The sequence below is a fragment of the Hyaena hyaena genome, unplaced genomic scaffold (genome assembly GCF_003009895.1).
Source record: "Hyaena hyaena isolate Hyena2069 unplaced genomic scaffold, ASM300989v1 scaffold_3, whole genome shotgun sequence".
In the NCBI taxonomy this organism is placed as follows: domain Eukaryota; kingdom Metazoa; phylum Chordata; class Mammalia; order Carnivora; family Hyaenidae; genus Hyaena; species Hyaena hyaena.
The window spans coordinates 2125839-2141273 of NW_024080635.1; the positions used below are offsets into that span (position 1 = coordinate 2125839).

The 15435-nt window shown below is 47.0% G+C and overlaps 1 protein-coding gene across 3 annotated transcripts in view; it reads right to left on the reverse strand.

Annotated features, from left to right (window-relative positions):
• Positions 1–13067, reverse strand: part of TMEM39B (transmembrane protein 39B) — a 22416-nt gene extending 9349 nt beyond the window's left edge. Inside the window, exons 1-5 of one of the 3 annotated variants that reach the window (XM_039233205.1) lie at positions 12679–13067; positions 7939–8065; positions 7203–7422; positions 6513–6596; positions 6027–6181 (exon numbers count right to left, since the gene is read on the reverse strand). In XM_039233205.1, coding sequence (XP_039089136.1) covers positions 6027–6181; positions 6513–6596; positions 7203–7422; positions 7939–8065; positions 12679–12793 — 701 coding nt within the window. In that variant the 5' untranslated portion in view covers positions 12794–13067. Of the gene's footprint in view, positions 1–6026; positions 6182–6512; positions 6597–7202; positions 7423–7938; positions 8066–9772; positions 9855–12678 lie in introns of those variants that run through there. The other 2 variants (XM_039233209.1, XM_039233218.1) reach the window with 2 other exon arrangements.
• Between the last annotated feature and the right edge of the window lie 2368 nt (positions 13068–15435).

A 15435-nucleotide genomic window follows, 5' to 3' on the forward strand; every position in this document is an offset into this window, starting at 1 on the left:
AAACAAAAAAAAAAAAAAAAAAAAGGACGTGGTACCACAAGAGAAGACTAAGTTATTACGGCTGCATATGTTAGATGGACCTAAAGGCCAGGAGAGTAGGTAATTATAAAAAGTAGCTAAGTGCCAGGGTGCCTGGCTGGCTCCATTGGTAGAGCATGCAACTCTTGATCTTGGGGTTGTGAGTTCAAGCCCCATAGAGATTATTTTAAATATAAATAAATATATAGAGGGGGGAAAAAGTAGCTAAGTTAGCCTAGCATGGGTCCATGGAATGCTATAGTAGGTGCTATTTCCAGGCATTCCTTTCTTCAGCTTGGGGCTTGTCAATTTCCCCAGGTCCTCAGACACAGCCCCAGAAAGGTCCCTGGGCTGTTCGCATGAGTTAGGGCCAATAAGAATGCTACATTTTCTTATCAATAGTAGTGTTTTTCTGCCTGTTTCCTGATGTTCCACGAAAGGGTACATGAGTGTCCTTGGGCAAGCAGTTGGCCTTTCTGGGTTTTTGCTTTCTGGCCTATAAAATGGGGGTGCTACCATTTTCCCTGGTGTACGGTTAAGTAAGAGAACTTAGAGAACTGTGGTCAGGAGCATAACCCTTGGGGTCAAACAGGCTAGGATTAAAATCCCAGCTCTGCTACCTACTAGCACTGTGATTGAGGGCAAATTACTTCATCTCTATGAGCCTCAGTTCCCTTAATTTGCTTTAAATTACATGGCTTGTATTGATTCTCTACACTCAGGCATTACACCTAGTGCCTTCATAAATACTCTCTTTCAAACCTTGCAACAACACCCAGCATGGTGTTTGATCCAAAGTAGAAGAGCCATAAAATTTTGTTTAGAAAAGAGGGACCAGGGAATCTGGGACAGAAAAGAAGACTGTAATGGGATTCCCAAAACATTCCCCAGGACACCTTGTGGGAGTGAAGGGGTAGGGCACCTATAGGATCATATGAGGGATTCAGACTCGAATTTCAGGGCAAGTACTCAAGAATCTCCTTGGTTTTGCCTCTAAGAAGGAGTGCAGACACAACAATGTTATTTGGCAACAGCAAGTGACTGCTCCTGAGGTCACACGTTAGAAACAGCTTCACATGCAAGATGGCAGGTTCCCACTCACCCTCTCTACTCAAGATGTGACCGTATAAAAGTCGGTAATAAATTCATATCAGCAAAAAGAATGGGAGTACGTTATCGGTTCACAAGCAATTTGGACAAATTTAGAAAGCAGATGGAAACATGTTGACAGAGGAGGAAGGAAGCCATCACCTAGAGCAACGCTGTCCAACAGAGATATAATGAGAATCACGTATGTAATTTGAAGTTTTCGGGTAGCCACATTGAAAAAAAAAAAGACATTGATTTTAACATTCTACTTAACCCAATATATGCCACCCATTATCGTTTCAACATGTACTCATTATTTACAAATGAGATTTTGACTTACTTTCTTTTTTTGTACTAAGCCTTCAGAATCTGATGTGAATTTCACACTTACAACACACTTCAATCCAAACTAGCTTCTTGCAAACATTCAATAATTAGAACGTTTGGTTAGAAGCTACTGAACTGGATGGCGTAGGTCTAGAATATGCTGCGAGGGCTGTACTGGGGGTAGGAGCTTATCTGCCCAGTGACCCAAGAGAGACTCTGGCTTGAAGCAGACACATCTGATAAAGGGCAGAAAGGCGTAGCAGGACTGAACAGAGGGGATTAAACAAAGATCTGTATTTATTTATAAGAGTCAGCCCCTTTATTCTTATTCACCTCACACAGTCTACCCTGAGGAATTCTTCTGTAAAGAATCTGACTAAACTACCCTGGGGAGAGCCGACGTCTCTAATGGGGATATCCTAGGGTAACCCCCTCATCCTGGTTTCTGGTCTATGGGGGTGCACAAATAGCACCGTACTCACTCATCCTAAAGCAAAGCCTGCCAGTCTGTGTGTCCTGCTCTTATAGTTAGAATCCCTGGTCAAACCTCCCACTCACATATACAATGGCAGAGGGAGAGGGAGTGTGCTCCAAACTACTCCTTCATTTCTAAGTGTAAAGAGACAACCAAAGAAACTAACTATGCTTAGAAAACTAGCAGCAGGAAACAAAAGATTGACCCCAGTGGAAAGACAAAATTGAGGGAACGTGAGAGATTTTTAAAATAAGAACAGAATGCTATGAGAAAAGAACAATCAGAAAACAAGAAAGAGGCCTGAGATATTAAAAAAAAAAAAAAATACATGATTGTTGAAAAACTCAATAGAAAAGCTGGGAGATAAAGTTGAGAAAATCTCCCTAAAGGCAAAGTAAAAAAAAAGAGAGATAAAGGAGAAAGACCGAGTGGGGGGAGAGGGAGGGAGAGAGACAGAGAGAGAGACAGAGAGAAAGAAAGACGGTGCGGGGGAGGGGGGGGGGGAGAAAGGGAGAGCAATGAAAAATATGAGGGGAAATATTAGAGAAATAGATGATCAATCTATGAGGTTTACCACCTTAAGAACAGAAGTCCCAGGGAGAAGAGAAAAAATGGAAGGGAAGATATTATCAAGGAAATAATAGGAGAAAATTTCCCTGATCTGAAGAAATAGCCAAATCTCCAGGTTAAAAAAGTCCTAGAGTGTGGATACGATGACTGACAAAAGTCTCACACCAGACACCAGCCACCTCCTTATAAAATTTCGATTAATCAAAAGACAAACAGGCTCTAAAAGCTTTTAGAAAGGAAAAAACAAGTCATATACAAAGTAACTGGAATCAAACCGGCATCAGACTTCTCTTAAGAAACACTGGATGCTGGAGACAATGGAATAATATCTTCAAACTTCTGGGAGAATATGAATTTGAACTTAGAAATCTACATTTAGCTGAACCATCAATCAAGTATGAGGGCAGAATAAAGACATTTTTAGACATGCAAGGCCTCCGAATGTATATACCTCCCACACACCCATTATTAAGGAATTACCTGATAATGCACTCCAGCATAATAAGGGAGAAAACCAAGAAAGAGGAAGACATGGGATCCAGGAAACAGTGGATCCAACCCAGGAGGGCAGCGAAGGGAAGTCCCAGGCTGAGAGCTGTACAGCAGGCCTAAAGAGCAACCACTCCAGACTGGAGCAGGAAGATGGAGGACTCCAGGAGGGATGTCTTTAGGGGGAAAAATGGACTCCAGGCAACAGGTAGCATGATTGAGAGGCTGGATAAACTTGAGGATATGTTGAAGGCCCATCATTCTTTTGTCAACAAGAAAAAAGAAAGGCAATTAGAACTCCAAGGGAAAAAAAAGGCTGTATAAGAAAGTTACAATCTAAATACGAAGCAAACTAAAATGTGGCATGATTTTAAGCAATTGATGGAACGTTAAGAAAAGAGAAACCATTTGACTTTGACATGAGGAACTTTCTTTTTTTAAAAGGCCCAAGATTATAACTCAGTAACTATAGAGAAGGAATGTCATGTGTGCATACTACTTGGCCTTAAAGTGAATGGTACTTTCATATTCATAACAACATCAAGGCTGCTTTTTGCTTTTTAGTTTTTAGAATTAACCTTAGACAAAGAACGGAAGACTTAAATGTGGTTCTACAGGAGAATGTGAATGTCAAGCTTAACAATGTAAGTGTACAGCTGCTAGGAAGTGAGAGGAGGAAGAGGGGAGGAGAAGTGGAAGGGTAGAGTTCCTAATATTATTGTCTACGTTAAAGGGATTAAGATACTATTGTTGATGAAATGAAAAATACAGGCATAGTGATATTATTGAAAAAGACAATCAATAGAAAAATTAAAATAAGTTATCAAATACTGGGAATAGTATGGATAGAAGGGTGAACTAAGTAAGTCTTCACCTATCATTGAAGGGAATCAATGTATATATTTGTGTGTACAGTATACTTGTATGTGCATAAAACATTATTTCCAGGACATACAAGAAACCAGAAATGGTGGTGGTTACCCCTTGGAAGAGAAACTGGGTAGCTAAGAGACAGAGAAGCCAAAGAGAGACTTTCATTCTATATTCTTTATACATTTTTACACACATTCATACATTTTGAATTTTAACTCTGAAAACCTATTATCCAGCTATAAAAATAATTGTAAATTTTTGAAAGGAATAAAGATACAAAGATACTAGAATTATGGAGGTAACTCAGTAACACTGAAAGTCAGAAATGGTGAAAGAGATCGCATTGGAGAAGTGGGACTAGAAAGCTAAAAAGTAGGGCACCTGGGGGGCTCAGTCAGTTAAGTGTCTCTTGAATTCAGCTCAGGTCATGATCTCACAGTTCATGAGTTCAAGCCCCACATTGGGCCCCATGCTTACAGTGCAGCGCCTACTTGGGATTCTCTCTCTCCCTCTCTCTGCCCCTCTTCTGCTTGTGCTCATTCTCTCAAAATAAATAAACTTAAAAAATAAACACATAAAATAAAAAGATAAAAAGGGGGGTTGGAGGCTGTTTTTCATCATGAGTTTTTTTAGGACTACTGAACTGATTTGCTAGGCTATGTGTGTCTTATGATAGTAAAAAGTTAAACATTAAATAATAAAAAAATAGGGCAAACTGTGAATACTGAGTGATACCTGTATCCAAAGAAGTGGATTCACTGGATATAACCAGAAAGTGAAAAAATTAAGGTGACTGTTGATGCCTCTAACCATTTGTTAATATCTATCAAAAATGCACTGCACCTTTCAGTACAGTAATTCTACTTCTGGGAATCTGTTGACAGAAATATTGGACAAGTGGGCAAAGATGTACACAAAAGAATGTTCCCTACCTCACTGCCTCCAATAGGGAAAGCTAGGAACACCTCAAAAGGGCACCAATAGAAGACACATACAGCAACTGTGAAAAATCTATACAATGGAATACTATGAGGCCATTAAAAAAAAAAAATGAGGCAGACCTGTATGTATCACCATGGAAAAATACCCAAGTCCTGTGATGACCCAAAAAAATGCAATAAATTGTACAACATCGTGCAGAGATGAATTCCTTTTTTGTTAACCAAAAAAGTATATGTGTGTATGGTTGGGCAGAAAAATCTGGCAGGATGTGCTGTGAATAATGGTTTTCTGGAGGACTGATGTTACATGGGACTTTCATTTTCTACATTAAAAGCTTCTGTAAAGTTTAACGTTTTTATATGACACACGCATCACTCTTATCATTAAAAACTAGTTACAGCTGAAACAAGTGTGATGAGGCTCTTCCCGTGACCGTGCCCTTTTGGTCACGCAGGGTATTGAGGGACGAGTATCCAGCTCTGAAGCTTCCCAGGGCACAGAACTGGCCCAGCCTGAGGAAGTTCATGAACCAGAAAGCCCAGGGGTAGGGAAACAATTGTAAATGCCCAGGCAGCCAGGAGCCTGCCCCTGGGAACAGCCAGTGTGGAAGTCCCGCCAAAGGTCTCCCCGGTGCTAGGTCAGAAGGGGGAAGTCCCAGGCTCTTCCCAGACATTATCTTCCCCTCCTCAATAACCTGGGCCCTGGTGACATGGAGTGAGTGAGCAAAACGGGTGCCACAGCTGACACACACATGCACATGTAGATATGCGCGCGCACATACTTCACGCACAGGCACTCACACGGAGACATGCACGCACGCAGGTGCTCGCATGCACACGGACCTGGGGGAGGCACTAAAAGACTAAATAAACGTTAAGATACAAAAAAAAAAAAAAGACCGAGAAAGAGAAAGAATCCGAGAGAAAGGGAAGAGAGGGGGAGACAAAGCCCAGGCATCCCCATCGGGAACTGTTCCTTTGGCAGATGTGCTCAGATCGGAGTCCCATTCTGACCCCCCCCTTGGTGGTCCTTTGGGTAAACTGTGCCTGCCGCCTCAGTTTCTGCTCCTGCAAAAAACTAATTGTCCTGCTCTCAGGGGGACGTTCTCAGACAACGGGAGAGGATGCTGCTGCTGCCCTGCCCCCCGCCTTCCAGGTACGGGGGTCTGCTGCCCCAGCCCCACTCAGGGCAGAGGTGAGGAGCCAGGTGCTGGGCAGCGAGGGGTGCAGTGAGGGGTACTCACGGATAGCAGAGGAACAGGAGGTTCAGGAAGGAGTAGGTCCTGAAGAGGTGGATGAGGGAGCGGCACAGACTCCAGCCTGTTGCCGTGAGAACGGTGAAGCGGGTGAGGAACAGCAGGATGGAGCGAAAGAGGGAGACCTTCCCCCGCTGAGAAGCCTGGGTCAGGGCGAGATAGGACAGGATGGGGCCTTGGATGGAGGCCACGGGGGGGCTGTGCCCAAATCCCACCCAGTGTGGCCTGTGATCCCCACCCCTCCCCCGGGAACCATGGGGCAGCAGGCTGGGCAGAACCCGGCAAGGCGAATGCTTTTCCTCGACGCCCAGGAAACTCTAAGAGTAATGGGATGTGAATAATGTTCTTCACCCAAGTTCAAAGGGAGCCCCAAGGAAATGCCTTGGGCTTGAAGGGCTAGGCGTGTTTCCTTGGCACCCCCCAGGGGGGAGGGGAGTCCCAAAGTCCCTGGTCATTCTCTAGGGACCCAATCACCTCCTTCACGATGGACCCAATGAAGCGGCGGCCCAGAACGATGGTGGTCACCATCAGCAAGTTGAAGTCGATCAGGTGGAAATTCTGTCAGGGGGCAGAGGCTGGGGGTCACGTGGGCCCCCGCCCACATGCGGGCTTTTTCCAAACCCACCTCCCCCTGCCCAGTCCTTTCTGCAGGGACTATCCCCACTCTCTGACCTTCACAGGCCTCTAACTGAGTCAGGCCGGGAAACTACCTAGAGGAGTAGAACAGGACCCAGAGGAGGGAACTGGGACAGTCCCTGGAGGTAAGACAGTGGTGCGGGAGTCCTGTTGCTCTGGTCACCCGTGCTCCGGTCCCTGAACCTCTCTCTCCGCACGGAGATCTTTCCGCTCCTTGGAATACTCATGTATGCCTGTGGCTCTTCGCCCCCACGGGACTTAAGATCCTGCACTCCTTTAGGCAAAATCTGTCCGATTTATTTCCGCTATCTTTGAAACGCCTAAAGCGGTACTGAGCAATTTAGGACGAGTGTTCGGGAATCAGTCATTTCCTGTTCCTTCTACATGGTCCATGCCCAGCATGAGGCCAAAAGTACAGGGCGCTTGCGTGTCTCTCTCTCTCTCTCTCTCTGTCTGTCTCTCTGTCTCTCTCTCTCTCTCTCACACACACACACACACACACACAGCTGGCCCTAGCTGGGCACCTACCAGGGAGGTGTGGGAGGGCGGGTGGGAAGGCGGGTACCACCACACTGTCTTGTAGATGTTGATGTAGTGGACGAAGAGGGCTATGAGCTGACAGAAGAAGAGCTGTAGCTCGAAGAGAACGCTGGCCTGGACTGGCAGCTCGGGGATCTTGCAGTGCTGTAGGGGCACGACCGACTGGGTGGCCAGAGGGGGGCTGGAGAGGCCCGTCCCAGAACTGCTCCTGGGAGGCGAGGAGGGGAAAAAAAAACCCATCAGGAGCTGACCTGAGAACCCCACCAAGAAGGGCTTCTGGGGCACAGGAAGGTGGCAATGGGTCAGAAAAGCAGCTCATGGCAAGGATGGAGTCCTAACCCTGCCCATCAGACAAAGGAGCCAACAGAGCTTTTCCTACCCCTAATCTTATTCATGCTTTCCAGCATTCCGCAGGAAGGAAAGAATTATTAGGTCCATTTTCCAGATGAGGAAAAGGAACCCCAAAGAGTGGAGACTACTTGTTGAAGCCACCAGAAAACAAGGAGCAGAATTGTTAGCTGGGATCCTGTAACTGAGCTTATTATACTATGTCCCATTGCATCTGCCCCAAGTCACGACCGCCTCTGAGTCTTTTGCTGCTCACTGCACTCTAAGCCCCCATCTGGCATCTGGGAGGTCACATCCTAGAGCCCAGTGAGAGAGAGCTCTGTTCATACTGCCCCTGTGAGCCCACCGTGAGGGGTAAGAGACAGAGGTGGTTTACCTGGTGCGGGAACGGACACTGGTGACGGACGCACTGGAGGTATGGCCCCCACCAGAGCCCCCTGAGGATCCTGGCTCACACAGTGGATTTCGACAGTATGATGTCCTGTTGGGCCCTCTTCGTCCTCCTGTGGGACTCAACATAAAGTAGATCCTCAAGCCAAAGGGCATATATCAAGGATAACAGCAATGATACTGGCTACCAGTTACCCGGTGTCTCATTTTATCATTTAATCACAGAGCCCTCTGATCTGGCCCCTGCCTACCTCAGCTCCTACCATTCTCTGCCTGGCCTCCATGCTTCGGCCATCCTGTCCTTTCACTCCTTAAGCAAACCAAACTTGTCGCCACCTCTGATACTTGCTGTATCCCGTCTGGAGAGCCTTCCCCTGACTGCCATTTTTTAATCATCTGCCCCCATAACCCTCTTATTTCTACTTTTTTCACAATACAGTCTTCAAATTTATCTTAGTCATTTGTTAACATATTTATTGTCTGTCATTCTTCCTAGAACGGAACATCAATGAGGTCTTTACCTTTAGCCGTCTTTTTCAGTGTTTTCTCCCCTCCCCCTACCACAGAGCCCAGAATAAAGTAAGTGGTCTAGAAGTCTACCTTCAAGAGTGGATGAACCCAGCAAAGTAGGTTTTCCACAGATTAGGAAACTGAGTTTACGCTGTGTCACAGGTAGTTTAGGGGTCTGAGGCTTGAGCCCTTAGCTCTGGGGTACACTGTCCTGTTCAGATACTCCAAGTCTCTCTAGGTTTATGATTCTGGGCACCCTTGAAGCTTTTTTCTCTAGAGGCCAAGATCCAACTCAGTAGGCATCCTGGTGTCTCACGGTCAGGACCCAGGGCCTGAGCACGGGGTCAAGGATGTGGGCTCTGGGAGAATGCTGTGACTGTGGACCCAAACCCTATTTCTCTACGCTTGGCAGTGCAGCCCAAACTCCCAAGCACCAACCTGCACAAAAGTCCTGCACAAAGGTCCTAAGCACCACCCCAGTCCTAATCAAAATTACAGCCCCGTTCAAACTACCTCACGCAACAGACCACACACACACACACACACACACACACACACACACACACACACGCACACACACACACACACACTAGCTTCCGGAAGGTTTTCCCACACGTGTCTCCAAAAAGTACTTTTCCAGCTCTGCCCGCAATCAGCCCCCAACCCAGAAGCTCTGTTCACACACTATTATACCTGGCTTAAAACATCCCACATATGCACCCTCAAGTCCAAAAGCTCTGCCCACACCCACTCTCCTCTCTTTTAGAAGCTCTACACCCACGTAAAGCCCCTAGGCCCAGAAGCCCCGCCTACACACAGTTGTCAGCCCAGAAAACGCGCCCACAAGCCAATAAAAGCTCTCTTTGCCCAGAAGCCCGGCTCCAGAATGGGCTCCCTAGGTCTGGAAGGTCTTCCTGCCCCACCGCCCCCGGTGCAAAGCCCTGACAGCCCAGAAAGTTCGCCCCCGCACAAGCGCCCACAGCCCAGGAGCTCCGCCCCAACACTAAGGCCCCGCCTACCGCCACGCCCCGTACCCACTTCTGGCCCAGGTGAGCCGGTCCTCACCAAAGCCCAAGCCCCCTCGGGCACGCTCCTTTTTAGAAGCCCCGCCCACCGTGCCAATGCCCCGCCTCCACAACCGAGGCCCCACCCCGCAAAACGACAGGAGGGGGCGGGGCCCCTCGGTGCCCCGCATCCCCTCCCCCTTCCCTCGCCGGGATCTTGTCCGCGTGGGGGAGCAATCAGCAGCTTGGCCATCCCGACCCCCACGCTTGCCCGTTCCCCGGCCGAGCCGGACCTGCTCCACTCACCCATCTCCTCCCCCCGGCGCTCTCCGCTCCGCCGCCGCAGCTCCTGCGGGCAATATGTCGGAGGCGACGGCGGCCGGGAGAGGACTAACCGCCGCAGCCCAGTCCCCGGGTATCAGTCGCGCGCTCCCGCCTGGCCGCCAAATTTGCATACAAGGCGGGCTGGAAGCTGGGGACGCGCTTCTTAAAGGGGCCACGCGGACAAAGGCGGTGCCTGCGCGCTCTCTTTGTCTCGCAGCCCCCTACGCCCTTCCAGCAGCTGCTGCTCGGGAGACCCCAGAGGGAGGGAAGTCACCTCCTGCTTTTCCTGTGGGTGCCTTCTCCCGCCGTCTCTTCAGGCCGGAGGGAGGGGACCCGGAACCGCCTCTCGGCTCCTGCGCGAGATGGACTGTATCCATCGGTGGCCCCCCAGGCAGCTCAAACTCCACGCGTCCCGCATTGGGCTTTCATCTTTGTCTTTGGCTTTCTTGGTCTCTGGTCCACCCTAGTCAAAATCTGGGAGTTGTTTCCCTCGACCCCCCACAACCACTCTTTCACCTAGTTTTGCAGACCCTAAGTCCTAAATATTTCTCCTGCCACCACCTTAGTTCAAATCTTGCTTCTGCCAATTCTGAGCCTTGAAATCTTTTTTCTTGCTCTTTACAACGAGGCTCGTAATATTCACCTTTTAGGTTTTGGTGAACATTGAATGAGATAACGCGTGAGGAAGAGAGTCTATTTTTAAAAATGTTAGCCATCATTATTAGGATGCATGACAAGTACTTAACACAGGAAGCACTCAATAAATGAGGTACTATTACCAATTGTTATGATTTCTTCCCTCCCAAGACCTATAAACTGTCCTAATCACCTGGTAGCTCCATGACTTAGCACAGAGCTTGGCACATAATAGACATTGATATTGACTTACTTGAGTTAATTAGTAGATATTTGATATTTGCAGACTTTACAGTTAAGTGGGAAGAGATGGACATAAAATTAGTAACTTCTGTAGTATATTAGGAGGGAATAATTGCTGTGGAGGCAGGAAAGGGGGATGGGAGGTTGCAACTTTAAGCAGGATGGTCAGAGTAGGCTTCACTGAGAAGGTGACCAAACAGTCGAAGGAAATGAGTGAGTTAGTCATGTAGATACCCAGAGAAAAGGGGTATTCCAGGCAGAGGGGGAAAAAGTTAGTGGATGGGCCCTCTGGTATGACCCCAGCTAGTGTGTTTAAGAAACAGCAAGAAGGTCAGTGTGGCTTGGTTGGAATAGACATGAGAGTGGGACATGGAACGGGTTAGACCCTATAGGGCTCCTACTTACTTTGAACGGGATGGGGAAGATGGAGGGTTTGAACTCACATTCTTTTTTAAAGTTTATTTTGAGAGAGAGCATGAGGGCCCGTGAGGGCGTGTGTAGGGGAGAAGCAGAGACAGGGAGAGAGAAAATCCCAACCAGGTTCTGTGCTGTCACCACAGAGACCCACATGGGGCTTGATCTCAAGAACCATGAGATCATGACCTGAGATCATTAACTGACGGAGCCACCCAGGCGCCCCTGAACTTATATATTTAAAGAATCACTCTGGCTGCTATGTGAGAATAGACTGTAGAGTCACAAGGGTGGAAACAGGGAGAACAGATAAAGATATGGCAATGATTTTAGCAAGTGATGTTGATGGATTGTACCAGATTGAGTGAGGGAGTGAAACATGTTGGATTCTGGATTTGAAGGTAAAAGGAGCAGGATTTGTAGATGGTTTGGATAGGTGTCTGGAAGAAAGAGAAGATCAAGTATTACTACTGATTTATTTTAATGTTTATTTTTTGGGGGGGAGGGGCAGAAAGAGAGAAAGAGGCAGAGAATTCGAAGCAGGTTCCAGGCTCTGAGCTGTCAGCACAGAGCCCGACCTCACGAACCAGGAGATCATGACCTGAGCAGAAGTTGGTGACTTGAGACACTCAGCCACCCCCTATTCCTCCGAGGTTTTTAGGCTAGGCAAACGGAAACGTGGTTTAATTCAACACATAGATATCTATTAAGTTACAAGTTTTACACCACATCAGGCCTTCCCATCTGGGAGAAAAGAGACCGAGAGAGGGAGAACGACAAGCTCACAAAGTAGAGTAGGAAACGGTGAGATTTCTTTTTTTCAGCCAAAGAAATTCTGGTCGTAGAACTGGTTCTGATCTCTTTAGAGTGCTGGATTTGGAATGCACTTGTTAATTTCTGAATTACCAAAGTCTAAGTAAGCTACCTCCCACGCCACAGGCATTCAAATATGTATCAGTTCAGTTGAATTCAGGTAGGGGCCAACTGGCTCTTAAAAGGAATGCCAGGGGCGCCTGGGTGGCTCAGTCGGTTGAACGGCCAACTTCAGTTCAGGTCATGATCTCAGGGTTGTGGGTTCGAGCCCCGTGTCGGGCTCTGTGCTGACAGCTCAGAGCCTGGAGCCTGCTTCTGATTCTACGTCTCCCTCTCTCTGCCTCTTCCCCGCTCTTGCTCTCTCTCTCTCTCAAAAAATAAAGAAATGTTAAAAAAAAAAAAAAAAAGGAATGCCAGTTGGGAAGGGAAGCTAAATGGTTTCAGGAATGGTCCATAAAAGATGGAAGCTGAGCCATTCCTGGGAACTCATTTCAACTCAGGTCAACAAACGTTTTAAACATCTATTATATGGTGGGTGCTAGGGATACAGAAGTGGCTCTCATCCTTCAGAAAGACAGAGAGAAGAATCAATAAATTACGGCACGGTGTGATAACAATAGCAGTATGTACCAAGTTCAGAGGTGGATGGAAGGTGATTAAGTCTGACAGGGGAGGCGATCAAGAGAAGACTTCATGGAAGATGACATCAGAGCTGGTTCCTGAGACAGGAGTAAGAGTTTGTTATGCTCCTATGGGAGGAAACATAACAGTAATTGCCTTACCAGGGCTGGTGGCAGGAGCAAGTCTTGCTGTCCATCTGTTACGTGGAAGGGCGCTGGACCTTGTACGTGGCAAATATTCAGTAAATGTTTGCTTTATTGATTTGAGGGCATTCATACAACCCAGTAACCCAGTGTAAGAGGGGAAGATCACTCAAATGGGCTGCTATGCATGCAACCCCTTATCTGGGTCTCCTGCCCATCTCGTACCAGTTGTCTGTTGATTTTTCCTGCCCCACACCCATTCCTCCTTCTGTTTAGAACACTTCGATTTTCCCTTGCGGAACTACCCTTCCTCACACTCAGTCCATGTGGTCTGGTGGGGCTGCCTTACTCTGCAGGTCCAGTGTGGCCAGATGATGGCCCAGTCCTGGGGAATCGAAGCATTCCATCCTGCCGCTCCAGGCTACAGTGGCTGGTTTTGGAGCAGGGGTGATTAGTGACCCTACTCAGGCCAAATGAGATGCAATCCTAGGGCCTTTTTTTAGAACAACTGGGAAGGGGCGCCTGGGTGGCTCAGCCAGTTAAGTGTCTGACTTTGGCTCAGGTCATGATCTCACAGTTCGTGGGTTCGAGCCCCATATCAGGCTCTGTGCTGACAGCTAGCTCAGAGCCTGGAGCCTGTTTCAGATTCTGTATCTCCCTCTCTCTCTCTGACCCTCCCCTGTTCATGCTGTCTCTCTCTCCTTCGGAAATAAATAAAACATATAGAAAAATTTTAGAACAACTGGGAAATAATTCCACCTCCCCGCCCCGCCCCCCACATTGGGATGGTAAATAGGATATGAACTTGGTGTTTGTGGTGGCTACGTTGCCTCCTTTTAGGGAGGGAGAACTTAGGCAATGAAGGAAACACAGGCAAGTAAAAAAAAAATCAGTTGAGGGGCACCTGGTTGGCTCAGTTGGTTAAGCATCCAACTTCTGCTAAGGTCATGATCTCACAGTTCGTGGCTTCGAGTCCCGCATTGGGCTGGGTTGGCAGCTGAGAGCCTGGAGCCTGCTTTAGATTCCGTGTCTGCCTCTCTCTGCCCCTTCCCGCTTGCACGCTGTCTCTCTTCCTCTCAAAAATAAATAAACATTAAAAAATTTTTTTAAAAGTCAGTTTACACTGTCTTGATAGCATCATTTGAACCCCTGGGTCCAGCCATACCTGAATCCTTTATGAACTTTTCCATTATAAAAAGCTAGTTTGTGTTTGGTGCCTGGCAACTGTAACTGACACAATCCAGAACAATGTGCACTTCGATCCCAGCATCTAGCAGAAAGATCCAGGGTCCTAGTCTTTTCACATCTGCCTCCCACAGGATCCCTGGGGGGAAAGAATCATAAGATGGCAGGATGTTGGTTAGATTCTTGTTTTCCAGATCCATGGCCACGTGTCTCAGCTGTTTTGTGACCTTGAAGCCCTTGTTTCCCTTCTTTGCGGCTCCACTTCCTAATTAACTTGTTCTCTATTGGCTCTTCCAGGAGTCTGGGTTCTTGAGGAAATGTCACTGGCTCTAGGCCAGTCCTGTGTCACTGTGTCAAGAGTTGGGATCTCTTCCTTGGTCGTGCTATTTTGGGGCCATGGCTGGCAATTCTGTCCTCTGGTTCAGTAGTTTTCTACCTGAATTATGCAGACCTCTAGTGGTACCCAGTGGGGGTGTGCAAACACAGGATAAAACACAATACTGCTTTCTGGAGCGTTCAGTTGTATTTACAGAAGTGTGAGGCAGTATTTTTAAAGTGTAGTTTTTCAGAGGACCTTCTCTGCCGCGGTCTTAGAATCATATCCTGGCTCTGCCACTTAGTAGCTGCATGACCTTAAGGAAGTTACTTAACCTCTCTGTGCCTCAGTTGTTTTCAGTGTCAAATGAGGGTAGTCTTAGTAGCTATCTTATGACATTCTAACAAAGATTAGTCTGTGTAAAGTACTTAGAACAGTGCGTGGTGCACAGTAAGTGCTATTTAAGTATTAGTTACTATTATTATAACACGGATCTATTATGAAGTACAAAGAAAACTAATGTGAATTTGATTGAAGTCTTTCAAGAAATGTCACTGGTAGCTCTCCCAGCTTCCCAGGGACTTGCTCACTCTTCTGCCAGCAAGAATACTTACATCTGATTTTTATTACAAGCGCTGAAAGAGAATCCATGTGTCTTCATGTCCTTCTAATTCCCTGAGCCGTTCTTACTTCCATGTATATGTTAGCCTCTCCATCTAACATTCCGCATCTTAGGGCTACTCACGCACCCGTAGTCTTCCAGACATTTGCCTTTCCATGTCTTGTGGTATTTATTATAAAGATAATAAATGCGAGTTTTAGAAAATACTGTATTTCTCTTAAAATTTATTTGAGAGAGAGAGAGAATGAGCAGGGGAGAAGGGCAGAGGGAGAGAGAATCTCAAGCAAGCTCCATGCTCAGCACAGATGCAGGGCTTGATCCCATGACCCTGAGATCATAACCTAAGCTGAAATTAAGAGTCAGATGCTCAGTAGACTGAGCCACCCAGACGCCTGACAGTACTGTATTGCTTGCTTAGGTTTTCAAAAATGAATAGGATTTTGGTAGGTAGGAGATACAGAGAACAGCATGAACAAAGGCCCAGAGGTAAGCTATGTTCAAGAGCAAGCCCATTTCGGCTTGGGAGTAACTGAAGATGAATTCGGAAAAACAGGTTAGGCTCTTGACTACTACGTACGGTGAAGAGTTTGGACTTGATCATATATTTATAAGCCTGTTTCTTCTGTAAAATTAGAATGATTCCTGTCATTGA